The 18499-nt window shown below is 50.9% G+C and overlaps 1 protein-coding gene across 1 annotated transcript in view; it reads left to right on the top strand.

Annotated features, from left to right (window-relative positions):
* LOC146806111 (extracellular calcium-sensing receptor-like) overlaps nucleotides 1-14279 on the top strand; it is a 119759-nt gene extending 105480 nt beyond the window's left edge. Inside the window, exon 4 of the mRNA XM_085623862.1 lies at nucleotides 13431-14279. Within this exon, the coding sequence (XP_085479988.1) occupies nucleotides 13431-14279 (849 nt within the window). The remainder of the gene's footprint in view (nucleotides 1-13430) is intronic.
* Nucleotides 14280-18499: the final 4220 nt, after the last annotated feature.

Raw genomic sequence — 18499 nt, 5'->3', positions numbered from 1 at the left:
AGGTGGCAGAACCATGTCCTGCAAGCTTGAGTCAGGTGGATGCAGAGAATGGTGGCCTGGCCCACGTTGAATGCATGGGGATGGCACATGTCACAATACCCACACAGTCATGGACATCATGCACAATACACAGTCTAATCCCACACAAACAGCTTGCATCTTGCTACTCGACACATAGACACATAGCCACTATCAGGGAAAACCATGCCAGACATGCCGTATGCACCGTGGCAACACACCAGCATTGACTGAGAATAGGCACCTTGGAGGCATAGGGACACCTTTATTATTCATGTATTCCTGAATGCAGAGGCAACTCGGAGTACACATAAACAGGTCATGTGGAGTAACATGTGGGTCCAACACTGGAACCCCCCTTCTGCAGCACAAATGCGTGATAGCCATGGAACAGGCACACAAGTGTCGGATAACAGCTAAACACCCCCTGCTGCTCACGGAGAGGCTGCCATACACCATTGATCCTCTGATGTGGAAGTCCCACACCATGTCAAGCCAATGCAAACCGTATGTGTCCGAGGGCAGTGTTACACACATTGATGCCATCATCACAATCCACTATCCCATCACAGATGACTGTCAACAAGTCTGACCATCTATTCAGGTGTACCCAGCTACATGTCATGTGTCCCATGGTGATGCGACATGTCTGCAGAGGAACCAAACATCGACAGGGGCAGTGTGCACACATCGTAAACAACTGCCACACCCAATACACCCCTGATGCATCCCTTACCCTAAGGAGACTTCCAAACTTGTCCGTGCGTGTAACGCTGAGTCAGCACACGATGACGTGTCCATGAGGAATAGCAGTGCCACAACAATGCAACCAGCAGACGGCATGCGCAAGTACCTGGGGATGAGAGACACACAAGAAGTCAGCCACAAAAAGCACAGCCACTTGCTTGTGCATGTACACGACACATGTAAGGATGACAACATGCTAGGTCACAATTATGACTGGGGAAATACACTCATCACTGACACCATCACTCCAGTGACACATCCACACACACCTCTGACTCACGTGGCATACATGCAGATGGACACACACATCGCTACACATGCCACACGGGGACCAATGCGTGCACACACAGACACTGGTACTCACCACTAAGCAAAGAAGTCACGTATGAGCCGACTCCGGATGTCCTCTTGCGGAACCACATCCTCCACAACACTAGCCCCATTGCCAAGCCCTTCGTCCTCCACGGGTGGATGGTCCTGATCATCTTGATCCAGGATGAGTGGCACAGCTTTCTCAACTGCCATGTTGTGCAGCATTCAGCAGACCATGAAGATTTTGCAGACCTTCGCCGGGGCATATGGGAGGGCGCCGCCGGTCTTGTGGAGGCATCTGAATCGGCTCTTCAGGAGGCCAAATGTCCTCTCTATCACTCGCCTTGTCCGGCCATGGGCGGTGTTGTAGCGGAGCTGGGCCGGCGTGCTGGGGTTGCGGAGAGGTGTGATCAGCCATGGCATGTTGGGATAGCCAGCGTCCCCTACATGGAAACCACATGGACATAAGTAGGTCAGGAGAAGCGGTCGTGCTGAAAGTCTACGCAAAATACAGGACAGACAGAGTGTACCCACCAACAACACATGCTCGTTCGTTGCGCAGCTGCGTCATCATTTCAGGCACCCTGCTACGCCTCATGATGTAGGCATCGTGTGCTGATCCTGGAAAACGAGCACAGACATGTGAAATCACCATGTTGGATAGACACACCACAAGGGCATTGATGGAGTGGTAGTGCTTGCGATTCCTGTACGCTACCTCCTGTGCCTGTGGTGGTACCAAAGCCACATGTGTCCCATCTATGGACCCAATGACATGGGGCAACCCTCCCAGGGCATAGAATCCACGCTTGACCCCAGTCAACAGTTCAGGAGTTGGGAAATGGATGAACTTATCCAGGTGAAGCAACATGGCCTCTAAGAAATCATGCAGCACACGGCTGAACATGCCCTGGGACATGCCACCAACATGAGCTATGGTATATTGAAAGGTACCCGTGGCAAGAAAATGTAGGGCTGCCATTACCTTCAGCTTGGGTGTCAGTGCCGTAGGATACCTGTGCAGCGGTTGCAGGTGTGGTGCCAGCCTTGCCGTCAACTCCTTAATCAACGGTTGGGGGAAGCGGTAGCACCGTATACAGTCATTCTCCCGCATGTCAGCCAAGTCCGGAATTGGTCGGGGAAGAGGCGGCGCTCTGCAGTAATTTGGAAGTGACAAGGAAGAGTGAGTGCACTACAACAACAATTTATTTGTACTGAGCACATGTTAATCTGTCAATACACATATGCTACATACGGAGTCAGGTATGTGCCACATGCCCTGGACACGTATGGCTGCCAGGTGACACTCCTACCAAGACCCAGCTACACACGGAGATTGTGAACCTCCACATGCCATGGCATGGGATTAGCTGTGTCCCAGTGTAAGTGAACAGCCAGACGCAACACAGGAGTGACATACATCAACACATCAGCAGAAGTAGGATGTCGATTTCAGAGACAGGTAGCAGAACACTAGAGCCACAGGTCACATGACATTACACTAGGACAGCCCACACACCTTGCCAATAAGGTGTACATGTAATGACTCACCACACATTCATTGAGAGGATGCAGACAGGTCCTTGTTACGCTACTCCGTGTCCCATGCATACATACGCACCTTACGTCCGATACCACATGTGGCCTGGTGTGCGTAACAGTGTGCCATGTCCATCTACACACAGACACATGTTGGTTGCTGCAACAGCTGATGCTTTTGAGGGAGCACCAACATCAAGCTAATGGGAACACACCACACATACATGACATAGACACATCGTGCACCGTGGGTAGTCACATGTCTGGTGTGGTAACCCCTGTAGCAGGCATCAGGGGACACTTGCGTGTGTTGTTGACTGTGCCATGCCAGTGACGCTCATCCCAAGTGTGCAGTACGACATGCACACATGTCAAAGGAGTTAAGGGCATGCCTGGCACATATTGCACCGTCACACATAACATCTGTACACATCTCATCATACATCTGTTGCCTTCTCGACTCAGGAGTAATGTGCCACATCACAGCCTTTCACACCTGTGCCCCACACATGTAGTACTGCCCAGACAATGCCTTGATGTCCATCCATGGACAAGTATGTCAGCTCTATTCCTTCCTGTGTGCTGCCTGTCACCACTGTGATGTGTGAAAGGCACCGTACATTCGCTCAGAGGGCCTGTGTACGTTCCCTATCACTATGGGAGGGCTGCCGTATGCGTACCCATAGTGATAGTGAGCGTACAGGCGTGTGTACGGTCCGTATCACTATGGGTACGCATACGCGAGAACACCCATAGTGATAGTGAGCGTACAGGCGGGTGTACGGTCCGTATCACTATGGGTACGCATACGCGAGAACACCCATAGTGATAGTGAGCGTACAGGCGTGTGTACGGTCCGTATCACTATGGGTACGCATACGTGAGCACACCCATAGTGATACGGACCGTACACGTGTGCGTACGCTCACTATCACTATGGGTGTTCTCGCGTATGCGTACCCATAGTGATACGGACCGTACACGCGTGCGTACGCTCACTAGCACTATGGGTTTTCTCGCGTATGCATACCCATAGTGATACGGACCGTACACACGCCTGTGCGGGGCGTTGCTATGCATTTGGGGTGCCCTAGGGCCCCGGTACGCACCGTACCTGTGTGTGAAACTCCAAATTACATAGGGGACACATGAGGGACAAGTATAAAGGCCTACATGCATGCTGGTTGTCATGGAGACCAAGTTTAAAGTTTGAATTTTTTCCGGAAGGTGCACAGCAGAAGTCAGTTTGAATGAATCTACTTTGTTGCAATGTGGTTCTGGAGTTGACATCATGCTCAAGAAAAAAAACAATTAAAACCCACTGACTGTGCTAGGTTTGAAGGGATTGGAGGAAACATAGGATGCAAATGTGAGTGACCAATCACTCTGTACTCCTGTGCATGAAACAGGCCAGCAAGGCAGATATAAGGCAGCCAGGACCCATGAGGGAGCACTTGCCTGCACATCTTTGGATTCTACGACCCAGCTGCTGCTCCTGATTCCCTGGAACCATGTCAAGGTCTGTGGAGAGGGCACAGCCTTTCACCCTGGAGGAGAACCTGGCATTGCTGGATGTGATCCTCCCACAGTACCCCCTGCTGTATGGGCGACCAGGGTATCAGGTGAGTGCAGAGTCTAATAGCACAGACTGTGTCCCTTTTTTGTGACTGTGACTTCTGGCATTGTGTCCAGGTGTGACACACATGCTATGTACTGTAGGGGGAGTCCCAGGGGGGGGGAATGCCTGATGTCTCCCAGCCAGAGCATGCTGTGGTGCATGTCTGCCGTCCTCACTTGCATTGTGTTTACTGTGACAATCACTGCATGGTGCATGCCACATTCTGCCTGTCTTGTCCTCCTGGGAATGTAGCCTCTACAGTCCTCATTTGATTATGTGGTCAGCCCAGTGTGACAGGTGACTGTACCCACAGATGTGTGTTAGTTCTGTGTACCTGTGCTGAGAGTGTCCACATGATGTGTTCGTACCCTGGACATCGGTGTGTGTGTAAGTCCCCTGTCATGTGGGTGGGTGCAAATGTGGAGTGTAGCACCCGGGCTGCATGAGGGATGGATATACCCTGCCCATCTGATGTGAGCAGGGAGCAGTGCTGTGTGTCTGATGTGCAGAGCCAGCCCCACACCTGTGAGCCCCCCCCGTCTAGTGGCACATGTGCAGAGTGAGGTCTGTCGCTGCATTTGGCAATGGCAGGTGAATGTCCTGTGCCTGTGTGTGTCTGTGTACTCTGCTGAGGTAGCGTCAGTGGCCTGTGGCATGTGACTGCTTAGAGGTGCTGCACATAATCCTGGTGTACCTTCTGATGCACAGTGTGCGCCTGGATCATTGATTGTGTCGTTGCCCTCATTCCACCTGTGTACTTTCAATGGCACGTACTGGTTTTGCCTTTCCCCAGAGGATCATGTCCCTATGACAAAGGTGCAATGCGTTGGATGCATACTATGCCTTGTTGTAAACAGCAAATTTGTTCTAATATGTGTCTCTGTGACATGTGCCAGGTGTATTGATGTAGTGTCACTTGTTCATCCTCACAGGTAGGCGCCTCTGCCAAGAAGCAGATCTGGATGAACGCCGTCAGTGCCGTGAGGAGGACAGAGGGTCGCAAGCGGCGCCTGGCCCAGGTGAGAAAACGCTGGCAGGATAACCGGTGCTGGACGTGGAGGATCGCACGGGTCCTGCTGGGGGACTCACCTGAGACCCATAAGAACCGCGGGCGCCGCCGTCTGACCCACATCCACAAGCGTGTGCTGGCGGTGGTCTTTCCAGACTTGGACAGGCGCTTACAGGAGAAGCAGCAGCAGGAAGGGGGTAGGTACATGTGTGTTTGTTGTGTGTCACCAGCATTTGTAAGTGCACAGTTGCATGGATACAATGCCAGGGTTTAAAGGTGCTGTGCAGATCCTGTTACCCACAGTATAGCGGTGCTCTCCTGCCTCCCTTCCCCTCCTTGCAATGTGTTCCCTGGTCTGTGTGTAGTCACTCCTTCACAAGGTTATCTAGGCTGGCACTTTATCCACGTGAACAATGCCTGTAGCATCATGTGTGGGGGTGGTGTGTAACAGGTTTTGGGACCTTGCCTGTGCCCTGTCCAGTTCAGTACTTGTGGGTTCCATGTCAGTTGGCACTGATGCAGAGTCCAGACATGGGAGTTAGTCTCTCAAGTGTCATGCCTCACAGCACGCATGTCCTATGTTGTGGCCTGTGACATGATGTGCATGAGTGTGCAATACGCATGGTGCAGGGATGGTGGCGTGTGTTGCAGTCATTCCCATTCAGGACCATGGAGTTGTGTGGCCACTACTGTCCCCTGGGGCATATTTTCCTAGGTGTCATGTGTGTCATCACAAAATGTGGACACTCTCAGTGTCCACAGCATAGGTTGTGCTCTGTGCCATTGTCCCCTGGCACCATGTATATTGACGTAAAATGTAGTACAAGTGTCCACTGTACAGCCTGACCTGATTTTCCTTGTTCATACTCACGGTGGCCAGTGCCTGTGTGTCTTGTTACAATCATCTGATGATGACCATTTGTACATGATTATTTGGACAGGCGCACCTTGGGTATTTGGTGTCCAATCTTGCATTTATGCAGCCCATGTGTATTTCACCCAGACTAAGAAATGTAAGTGCTTCCTGTGTCTCAACTAATTGTCTCATGTAGGGGGTGGTTGGTGCGGGCAAAGCCTACATGTCAAAACCTGAAATCTCCTTGCTCAGTCTGGCCAGTGTGTGCTGTTTGTCTGGACATACACTCAAGGTGCAGTGAGCCAGTCATGGTGGGCATGTTTTCAGTATTACCTATGCAGCATGTGCCTCAAGTTCATGGATATGGTCCCTGCTCATCCCTATTTTCGGTGACGCTGTGTGGTGCAGATGCAGTGCTGGATTGTCCCCAGGGCCTGGCTCCTCTGTCAAAATCCATTTCATGTCATTTGCTATTGTGTCATGCTCTCCACAGTTTTTCAGTGGCATGGTGGGTCAACCAACTGTGTGTTGCATGCCCTACATATGTACCTTGTTTTGTAGATGTTACTCATCTTTCTTTTCAGGCTATGCACTGTAACCTATGTAGATTGGACTCATGTGACATATGTATACAGGTGTATGATTAATTGCTGTCTCTTCATCTTGCCCACAGCATCGTCGGGGGACACGGAGGGAGACATCAGCACAGACGGAGTGGATGGACCGAGCACCAGTGCCAGCGGTGACATCGTGCCTGGCACATCGAGTGGAACTGAGGCAGAGGAGAGTGAGGCCGAGGACCTGTCCACTGCCACCACAGAATATGAAGCTGACGGGTCCGAGGATGATCTCTCCGAGTGGGCGGAGGCTGCACCAGCAGTTGACAGCGGCACAACATCTCTCCCCGCCCCCTCCATTGCCATCAGCCGCCTCCCACTTGCTCGTGTCCCTTCCCAGCGTGCCCAGTCACCGCATGTCACCCTTCCTGCCAGGCACCGCAGCCCCTGCCCCTGTCTCCACTGCTGCTGCCAATGCCGAGTCAATTTCAATTTCAATTTATAATCTTTATTCGGTTCTTAAAAAGACACCATAAAAGCACAAATACAAAATATACGCAAGTTAAAAAACACAGCAAATGATAATCAAGTTAAAAAAAAAACAAAAATATAAATATTTAAAATTTCTGTACTCAAGTAGAGGGCCAGGGGATTTATAAAATTTTGAATGTTCAGATCACGTTTGGGGACCAATGTCTCTGGTATTCCTCAATCTGGTTGCAATTCGAATAAAGTTTATCGTGCAAAACAGGGTGTAAGCGTCCTCCGCTTCCTGTAAGAATCTCAGAGCCAATTTTGCGTGTTTGAATTTTAGCTCTTTCAGGGTTCCCACCAGGAACTTGCGTCTTGGCATTGTATAAAAAGGACACAGTAAAACAAAATGAAGGGTATCCTGCGGAGATCTAAGATCGCAGCCGCAGGTACCCTTCTCCTCTATTGTATGAGTGAACCCAGATGGCACTGCAAGGATATGGTGTAACATGTTAAATCTGAAGCGGGTCATGAGGTAGCGATCCTGCGCGTTGTACATGACCCTCAGATAGGGTTCCATCCCTTGCTTCGCAGTGAGGTCGTTGTACAAGTGATTAGTGGCTTTGTGCTTCTCCTTTTCAGCCCTTGACGTTTTCAGATGTGTAAGAAAAAGTTTTTTCACCAGGGTCTTACTCTCCCGGGACAGAGAGTGTGGGGCTGAAAAGTATTGTGGGCAGCCAATCTCTGTTAACGACTTCTTAACAAATTTCAGCCAAGGGATTTCGTGTCCTTTATCTCTTTTGAGGCAGTCCTCGATAATCTGTCTCGTAAGGGCCGCCTCAGGGTTGGTCCATGCTTTCACCCATGCCAGGAGGGGTTTGGATTTAATTTTGTCCTCTAAAAATGGTTCTCCTACCTCTTCATGTATGATGTGGGCCGAAACGCTCTGTGGGACTTTTAATATTCTTCGTAAGAATTTATTTTCTTCAGTCTGGAGCGGCTGTACTTTTTTGCCCAGAAAGCCCCACACTTCTGCCCCGTAGCTTACTTTCGCACAACAGATGGATCTGTATAAGGTCATAATTTGTTCGGGGGACCATTTACCTAATCTTTGCCCATACCCCATGATTGCCCCAACTGCACTTGCCAGTTTGGAAGAGTGCTTCTCAATCAGGGGTTTGAACGATAAGGCGTAATCAAATAGCACCCCCAAGTATGTAAAAGACTTGACCTGATCTATTTTGTGTGACCCAATGTTGTAGGTAAATGTTCCTTTTATGGATTTCCCCGATGACATAATGTAGGACTTTTCCAGATTTGTGGCCAGGTCCAGTTTCTCCATAAAATTGACAAACCCGTCGATTAATTTTTGCAGTCCCAATGGTGTTCTGGAGAGCAGGACCGCGTCATCAGCGTAGAGTAGTACGGGCACTCTACGCCGAGTCTGTGGACATCCAGCGACAGTTGCAGGTTGGTCAGGCTGCGATGCTTAATGTCCTCCATGGCCACAGCCAAGTGCTGAACAACATGGAGGCATACTTGGAGGGCATTTTCTCATCGCAGGCTGACCAACGCAACTTGCTGAGGTCCATTGACTCGACACTGACTGCAGCAGTGGGTCTCCTGCAGCGCTTCGTCCAACCCCCTACCCCTGACCCATCCACACTTCCCACTCCCATGCCTGTCCCACGTACACCCAGACGTCAGCATGCACCCACCACAACAGACACAGGCACCACACCAGCAGGGAAGGTCAAACACACACCTCCTGGCACGCACACACAGGGTGAAGTAGGCACACCCACTGGGTCGGGGGGCTAACGTAAGCCACGCAGTCAGAGTGGGAGTCCGCATTCCACCAAATCCACTCCCTCCAAATCCCCTCCCCTCAGCTCTCCTGGCCACATATCTGGCAAAGACTCCTTCAGGGCCGCTCTGTCCCTGAGCCCCACAGTGACACCACCCCGCAAACGGTCAAGGGAGTCCCCGGTCAGGGTGGTTGAGTCCCCCCCCTGTCCACACCCTCCCCCAGTGGCGCTGCGACCCATCCCTCTGACCCCCCCCCCTCCTTGGGGCCTGTGGTTCCTTCGGGTGCAGGGGAGTCGCTGGAGGACCTTGCTAATGTGTGCAGCGCCATCCTGGCCTCCGCCTTTGACCCTGCCCCACCCCCTGTGGTGGAGTCCTCCATCCCTGCACCCACGACGCCTACCCTTCGCCCTCATGTCCCTGCGGTGCCTGGTCCTTCCCCCCCACATGATGCCCTCCCTCCTCTGGAAGACGACGGAGTCTGACTGTGCAGGCAAGCTAGGGGACACGCGTCCCACTTTGTCCCCCACCTGGATTTGAACTTTGGATTGCCCTATGGCCATTGTACATTTTTTACTTTCAAGGGACAAACAGAGTTTTGGATGCTGAATAAAGCTATTTCTTTTTCCTTAGTACACTACTGTCTGTCTGGTATTGCTGTTGGTGGACCTGCTCCATTATTTTGGGTGGTGATAATGTGTTGGGTGTGTGGGAATTGTAGTCTTGTGCTGGTCATAGGGTGGATCCTGGTATCTGTGTGCCATCACAAGCTGTTGGCTATATAACTTTGTTCATGTAAGCAGTTACTGCATGGTGACATCGTCCCAAGGTGTGTTCCTTCCTCTGTGTAACCTGACATCTTCCCTGCAGGGTCTTTCCAATATGTGGTGCTGAGCTGTGTCTACATTGGCTGGGTGTGTGACGGACTCGTTAGACTTGGGCCATGCATGCTGAGCGATGTCTCCACCTGCATCATTCGTGGCGTCCTTGGTGGTCACGGTACTTGTGTATGTAGACTGTTGTCATGACTTCATGTGGACATGTTTTCTTTTCGGCGCTATGCATGTGTATACTCCCAGCCTCGCACACATGTGGTACATGTACTGCAGGATCTTTGTGCACCTGACTGACATTTGTGGGCATTGGATCTGTGGGTACTCCACCCTTTTCTTTGCAGGGGCACTGCTGTGAGTGTTAGGCACCCACCCCTCCTATGTCTGGGCACTGCTGGGAGGACTCTGCACCCACCCCTCCTGTGTCTGGGCACTGCTGGGAGGACTCTGCACACACCCCTCCTGTGTCTGGGCACTGCTAGGAGTGTTAGGCACCCACCCCTCCTGTGTCTGGGCACTGCTGGGAATGTTAGGCACCCACCCCTCCTGTGTCTGGGCACTGCTGGGAGGACTCTGCACCCACCCCTCCTGTGTCTGGCCACTGCTGGGAGGACTCTGCACACACCCCTCCTGTGTCTGGGCACTGCTGGGAGGACTCTGCACACACCCCTCCTGTGTCTGGGCACTGCTGGGAGGACTCTGTACCCACCCCTCCTGTGTCTGGGCACTGCTGGGAGGACTCTGCACACACCCCTCCTGTGTCTGGGCACTGCTGGGAGAACTCTGCACACACCCCTCCTGTGTCTGGGCACTGCTGGAAGTGATAGGCACCCACCCCTCCTGTGTCTGGGCACTGCTGGGAGGACTCTGCACCCACCTCTCCTGTGTCTGGGCACTGCTGGGAGTGTTAGGCACCCACCCCTCCTGTGTCTGGGCACTGCTGGGAGGACTCTGCACCCACCCCTCCTGTGTCTGGGCACTGCTGGGAGGACTCTGCACACACCCCTCCTGTGTCTGGGCACTGCTGGGAGTGATAGGCCCCCACCCCTCCTGTCTCAGGGCACTGCTGGGAGTGATAGGCCCCCACCCCTCCTGTCTCAGGGCACTGCTGCGAGGACTCTGCACACACCCCTCCTGTGTCTGGGCACTGCTGGGAGGACTCTGCACACACCCCTCCTGTGTCTGGGCACTGCTGGGAGGACTCTGCACACACCCCTCCTGTGTCTGGGCACTGCTGGGAGGACTCTGCACCCACCCCTCCTGTGTCTGGGCACTGCTGGGAGGACTCTGCACACACCCCTCCTGTGTCTGGGCACTGCTGGGAGGACTCTGCACCCAACCCTCCTATTTCAGGATATGTACGCTTAGGACATACACGGGTGTGGGTTCGCTCCATGCATACGCGGGTGAGGGTACGGGTCGTACATACACGGTTGGGGTGGGGGTACGCTCCATAAATACGTGGGTGAGGGTACGGGTCGTACTTACACTGTTGGGGTGGGGGGCACGCTCCATGCATACGGGGTGGGGGTACGGTCCGTACGTACACTGTTGTCATGGGGGGTACGCTCCATACGTACGCGGGTGAGGGTACGGGTCGTACATACACGGTTGGGGTGGGGGTACACTCCATACATACACTGGTGAGGGTACGGGTCGTACTTACACTGTTGGGGTGGGGGGTACGCTCCATGCATATGGGGTGGGGGTATGGTCCGTATGTACACTGTTGTCATGGGGGGTACGCTCCATACGTACGCGGGTGAGGGTACGGGTCGTACATACACGGTTGGGGTGGGGGTACGCTCCATACATACGCGGGTGAGGGTACGGGTCGTACTTACACTGTTGGGGTGGGGGGTACGCTCCATGCATACGGGGTGGGGGTACGGTCCGTATGTACACTGTTGGCATGGGGGTACACTCCATACGTACGCGGGTGAGGGTACAGTTCGTACATACACGGTTGGGGTGGGGGTACGCTCCATACATACGCGGGTGAGGGTACGGGTCGTACTTACACTGTTGGGGTGGGGGGTACGCTCCATGCATACGGGGTGGGGGTACGGTCCGTACGTACACTATTGGCATGGGGGTACGCTCCATACGTACGCGGGTGAGGGTACGGGTCGTACATACACGGTTGGGGTGGGGGTACGCTCCATACATATGCGGGTGAGGGTACGGGTCGTACTTACACTGTTGGGGTGGGGGGTACGCTCCATGCATACGGGGTGGGGGTACGGTCCGTACGTACACTGTTGGCATGGGGGGTGCGCTCCATACGTACGCGGGTGAGGGTACGGGTCGTACACACACGGTTGGGGTGGGGGTACGCTCCATACATACACGGGTGAGGGTACGGGTCGTACTTACACTGTTGGGGTGGGGGGTATGCTCTATGCATACGGGGTGGGGGTACGGTCCGTACGTACACTGTTGTCATGGGGGTACGCTTCATACATACGCGGGTGAGGGTACGGGTTGTACATGCACGGTTGGGGTGGGGGTACGCTCCATACATACGGGGTGGGGGTACGGCCCGTACATATCCGTACCCACGCTGTGGAATGCTTGTGCGGGCCGTACCCAGGCCTTTGCCACGTGGGTACAGCCGTCCCACCATTGTTGGAGTGACGTAGGTGTGGGCGTGGTACGACTCGTACCCACGCTCTTAAGGCGTGGGTACGGGACGTACCTGTATTGTTGTGTTGCCGGTTTGCGTCGTCAACCACTTCCGTTGTGGCGGACGCTGGCTTTGCTGGACACTCCCCCACCCCCTCGTAGTGACCAGGGCCTGGAGGTCAGGTATGTCCAGGGCATGTGGGCTGTGTGACTTGGGTGGGGGTTTTGTGGCATGCCCCTGCTCCTGCCCCCCCCCCCCTTCCCCTTTCCCCCCTCTCTTTGTTGTTCTGACCTTCTGCGGCGTCTGCGTCGTAACCTGAAGAGGGGGTCGACTGCTATGAGGGCCGGGATGACACGTAGGTTCGGGTCCATGTCTGTCCGTCGCGTGCAGGTACTCCTTGTTCGCGTCGTCCTGATTTCCCGGCAGTTTTTGGCTGCCCGAAAATGTTCTCCGTGCGGGATGACGTCGGTGCGAATCGTACTTCCTGGTTCGTGAATGGCAGGCTGCGTGCGTCCCGACGTCACGTCGGCGCTTTCCCGGATCACATTTGTATGTTTATTTTCGTCGGTCGGGGTTTTGTACGATTCGTACGGAAATAGTATTTCCGTGTGAATCGTACTTCCATGTTTGTATATTGTTGCGACCGGGTACGCGTCGGACGTAGAATATGCTCTGTCCGACGGTTCGTACCCGGTTTTTACAGGATCGTAATCGGCACCGAAGTGTCCAAGTGAAATCCAACCGATCTCTGGCGTTCCCACAGAGCTCATATTTCCGATGGGGCTGGTAACTCCGGTTACTGCCCACAATGACATTACTGGGCACTTGGAAGGAGGCACTAAGAGACTGAGTAGCAAAGACAAGGTAATGTCACATATTGTAAATATGTACAGCCTAAGGGATAAATGTATATTTTATACCATACAGTAAGCTTTTGCATTGGCGATCTAGGTTTGTGTGCATTGGCAGACAAATGTAGCAACAAAAGATCCAACCTAAATATCACAAATTATTTTAAAGTTATTTCATTCTTTACAGATCAGTTATGGGGCATTATATCCTTCTGAGAGCAAAAGTCATCTAATTTCGTCTTTGTTCCAAATGGTACCAAGTAATCTAATGGGAATTTATTCTGTGACTAGACTTCTACATTTCTTTAAATGGACTTGGGTTGGTGTTTTAGCAATGGATAATGATGCTTTTTCCCAAGGCAGCGTGATTTTGAAAAAAGAGATACAGAAGACTGGTGGATGCATTGACTTCTTTGAAAAAGTGTCTGGCCAGCAGTCTAAAGAAAGGATTGAGAACCTTGCAGATTTAATAGGAAAATCAAAGGCCAAAGTTGTTGTAATCTACAGCCATGTAAGTGCAATGGTACGTTTACTAGAGACACTTGCGAAAAGGAAAATTCAAGGAAAAGTGTGGTTGGGGTTGCCTGGCTTCTTTATCACACCAAATCTTTTCACTGTGGACACCTGGCTTTGGCTGAATGGCACCATAGCTTCTGCCTTTTATGTTGTTGACATGCCTAAATTCAACGACTTTGTGTACAATATACACCCAGACAGGTTTCAAAGTGACATCTTCATTAAAACATTCTGGCAGAAGGTGTTTGGCTGTCTGTGGCAAAACAACACCACCACCTTGGCTCAAGGGATTGTAAAATATGATGATGTGAAAGTCTGCACAGGAAAAGAACAGGTGGCTGATCTGGACCCAATCCTGTTTGATCTGCATAATCTTAGGTATACTTATAATGTATACCTGGCTGTCTATGCATTTGCACATGCCTTGCATGATTTGCTTAACTACTGGAGCAAGACAATTCCTGATGGGGATCATTACCGACGTGTCAAAGATATTCAGCCACATCAGGTATGCAGCTGAGCAGTTTGTTCTCTTTAACTATATGTCGGTAAAGTTATTGAACATTTAATATTTCAGTGCTGACCTTCAAGAAGTGTATAACACTTGGACATTAGAGCTTTTGATAATGTATGAAGAAGTCTATTTCCACTTCCACTCTACTTTCTCTCTCTATTTTCTGAACTCTATCTCTGCTTCCATATGTGCTTTTTTTCCTAATTTTATCCGCGTCTACCAATTTTAATCACCATCTCTCTGTTCTCATGCATCGGAAAAATATTTTGTTTTTGGAGTGTGGTTTCTGGCTCCGCTCATTTTTAGGTCTCGCCTAGACAGCGCAAGCGCTGTCTCTACGAGACATGCAGTATACACTTTAGTGTGGAAGTTTAGTGGAAGCTCCGCCCACTCTCTGCCCATGTTTTTCATTGGCTTAGGTCAGTAAATGCTGCCTTCCAATTGGTTTAAGACTTGTTAGTCCCTCCTCATGACAATTATGTCGTCATTTGTATCCTTCCAAGGCTACTGGCCCCTTTACTCACGCACTTTCTTCTGGCGCAGGGCCTAATCACAACCACAGGCATGCGATGACGTGATCTCTTCCTGGCCGGCTTTACGGAAGGCAGCATCACGTGATCCGCAATCACTAGCACCCGCAGGAACTGCAACGGCCCGCACGCGATGACATGCTGTCTTCCTGGTTTAAAATCGGGAATGTTGGCATGTATGCTTCCGTGCCTTTTTTCGGCTCTGAAGAAACTGGGCGGAAAAGCCTTCAGGAATAGAAGCTCGTCCTACCAGCACATAAGAAACGCTGTTTTTTTTTCAACACTTGTATTTTTCTTTCCTTCAATACGTTAATAAAGCAACTCGAGGACAAGTCCCCTTATTCTCTCACCCTTTTCAACTAAGCTGACACGAACGTTGTAGACACTATACTGCGCATGCCAGCAGGTCTTAGGCGGGCCTTGTCCTCCATGTCAGCCATGTTTGGATCAGGCCAGCCTTCCCTGCAATGTCAGTGTTGCAAAGAAGCAGAGACAGTAACAGCAGAGACGTTTGTGCCTGACCATCGCTTAGGATAGGGCCTCCTTCTTACAGTAACAGGGTCACAGAAGTTATGTGTATACATGCACAGACAGGCAGGTTATTCAGCCAAAGGAAGGGCTCTGCACTTCTGACTAGCCAACGAAAACTGAAAGGGGCGGGACTTCTGGGGCCGAGAATTCCAAGGCTGGGTGTTGAGGCTGAATCTGGGTTGAGTGTATAGTGTGAGACTGAGGTTTACGTTCTCGAGGCTGTATTTTAAAAAGCGCAACCATGCCCGATTAGATAAGCTGCCCATTGAAGAAACGCTGGAAGACAGCCCACAGGTGAGGAGCGCCCCCGGGTTTATTTATTTATTTAATGGAGTTTTATATAGCTCGGACTTTACCTAAACTTTTGAGAAGCCCAGCCACAGGGCGCGAGGCTGGTACAGGTACGGCGCGCTATCTAACTTGCTGATCCAGAAGCTCCCCGGGCAGCATTACCCGTGCTTATGAAGAGCCGTAGGGATGGAGACAGTGCTGAAGTGGGCGGATCTGCAGGGCACAGGGTGCCCCAACTTTTTTCATTAAATATGGTCCGCTATCCTTTCACTTAGTGCATTTAATTACGCTCACCGCGTGCTTGCTGTTGTAGTTGTAGGCCTCTAGGGCTGGGCAAGGAGTCCAGTAGCTCACAAGCCCCTCCGAGTGAGAATGCAGCGCGTTGGTGTATAGCTGCTTCGGGCCTTTGTTGGCGTTCACGAAGAAAAGCATGTTTGCTCTTGGATCCTTTGATATGGTACAGAATTGTGGTTGTGCATGGACTTTGTTGCGCTCTTAAGTTCCCGTTTCCGTACTGTGCATGATCGCACCTGCACTTGTAAATACATGGTGCCTCCAGATGCCCTTTACCACCAATGTAGTAGTCCACCAAGGCGCGCACCGCCCATTCGGCTCAAAGGGCTTCACCCCCCCCTCATGTGTGTCAGCCCGGGCTTGATACAGCTTCCCGGGCACACACACAGCCGCACCGGAGTACTTCACAGGTCTTTACGGACCATTTACTTCCTAACGAGGCTTTGTTGTGTTTTCACCCCTTCTTAGCGCCCCTGCATCTCCACTCTGCATTTTGCTGGGACAATCAGCCCCCCTCCGACACAAATTCCATTGTATTACTGAGTGTAGATACTCACATATTATCCCTACTTTTTGCATGTCACTCCTTAATGCTGTATCAGTGAATAAACCTTGCCAAAATAAGCATGTGCAATTAACATAACTGAATACTCCACATCTATGGCATGGAAATTCATATTGTGAGAAATCACTAAAAGTCTAGCTGTCATGTCCTTCATTGTTTCATCTTTTGGACCTGACTAATGACAATGAGTAATGGATTAAGGTATGTGTGACCCACCCACTAACATCTACACACTCCTGTCTGTGGTAGCACATGAACTGTATACCCATCGCAAATAACTATTGTCAAAATCAAAGTGGCCCACACCCACATTTGTGATGGAATCAGACATCAACCCATGAAGACACACAGATCAGGTATGAAACAGTAGTGCTGATGATATTACAACAGGGAAAGGTACACATTATACACTTGATACATTAATTTCAAACTACCCCAAAATTGCAGCATCCTCCCCAGTACCTATGCCGTGGTCAGATCACTTCTTCATTCCTTTAGCACTTAGCATGGGGGGAGTTGGGAAAAACAATCCTCAACCCTCAGTGACTACCCAGATGAGGAATTGGTCGGAGCTTAGCCCATAGACATGGGAAGAATGCTTAATCTCCTCTGTTCCCAGGATACAGGGAAAGGTCGAAGAAGCATACTCCTGCTAGGAAAGCTAGGTTACTTGCTCATTGGATAAGATGGCCTCAAAAACAACTCCCAAACCAAAAACCTTAGCCAAAAAGGCACCATGGTTTAACGCCCATCTGGTATTACTAAAGAAAAACTGTAAAAAAAATGGGAAGGGAATGGAGGAAGAACCACAACGCCAGACTCAAAGCTTCCTATAAGACAGCCATTAGGCTTTACCACAATAATATTACAGATGACCAGGCGATTTTTTTGAGCTAAAGATTAACCAAGCACATAACTCATCTAAGGAACTCTTTAAGGTAGTTAAATCTCCAACCTCCATAACACACAACAACCATTCCCCTCAGGCCTCGGAAAAGAAATGTAACAAATTAGCCTCCTTGTTTTCCTAAAAGTTATAGATATATACAGTTCCTTTCAGAATGGGAATGGAACTACCGCATGCCAGGATGAGAATAGAACTACCACTCTCTGGGAAAGGGCTCAGGGGTGGAGCTCCACCCTGCCGGCCCTCACCTGCTTCCCATCTTCCAACGTAAATGGTGTGAGATCTCTGATGAAGAAGATCAAATCAGGCTCACCATTAGACCCAGCCCCACCACACGTGCTTGTGAAGGTTATGGAGGCCTTGCTCCCAGCATTGGTCAAAATCATTAATCTCTCTTTAGAGGCAAGCAAAGTTCCTAAAGCCTGGAAACAAGTGATAATCAGACCCCTATCAGACCCCAATTTAAAAAAAGACAATCTTAACCCAACTTAGCCAGGTAACTACCGGCCTATATCACTTCTACCATTAATGGGCAAATTGACAGAGAAACATGTTAACGGAGCATTAACAGAGTTCCTGGAAACTAATCATTGCTTCCACTCCACTCCACTCAGATGGGCTTTTGTGCACAGCACAGCACGAAATCAGCATTGCTGGTTGCCGCAGAAGAATTCAAAATGACCCTGGACCAAGGGAACTCCCCCGCCTTTTTCCTCCTCGATCTCAATGTGGCATTTGACACCGTGGACCACTCGATCCTAGGAAAGAGGCTGTGGGAAAGTGGCATCCAATACAAAAGTCTGGAGTGGCTGTCCTCCTTGTTGGAGGGTAGAACCTTTCAAGTCACGGAAGCTAATATTCTCTTTAACCCTGTGCAACTTAATTGCGGGGTACCACAGGGCTCCTCGCTTAGCCCCACATTGTTTAATGTCTACTTGGGGCCGCTGACATGGATTGTCCAGGTGTTCGGTATCTTTATGATAATGTATGCACATGACACACAATTGGTGGTCTCTCTCGACCCCAATACCAAGGGCGAAGCAGACTGTTTAGCGCCATGCCTGGAAGGGGTGGTGGAATGGATGAAAAGCAGCTGCCTGAAGCTGAA

This window comes from Triturus cristatus, chromosome 8 (assembly GCF_964204655.1).
Source record: "Triturus cristatus chromosome 8, aTriCri1.1, whole genome shotgun sequence".
Lineage (NCBI taxonomy): Eukaryota > Metazoa > Chordata > Amphibia > Caudata > Salamandridae > Triturus > Triturus cristatus.
Note: the sequence above shows the minus strand (reverse complement) of the source record. Positions and strands in the feature narration are given on the sequence as shown.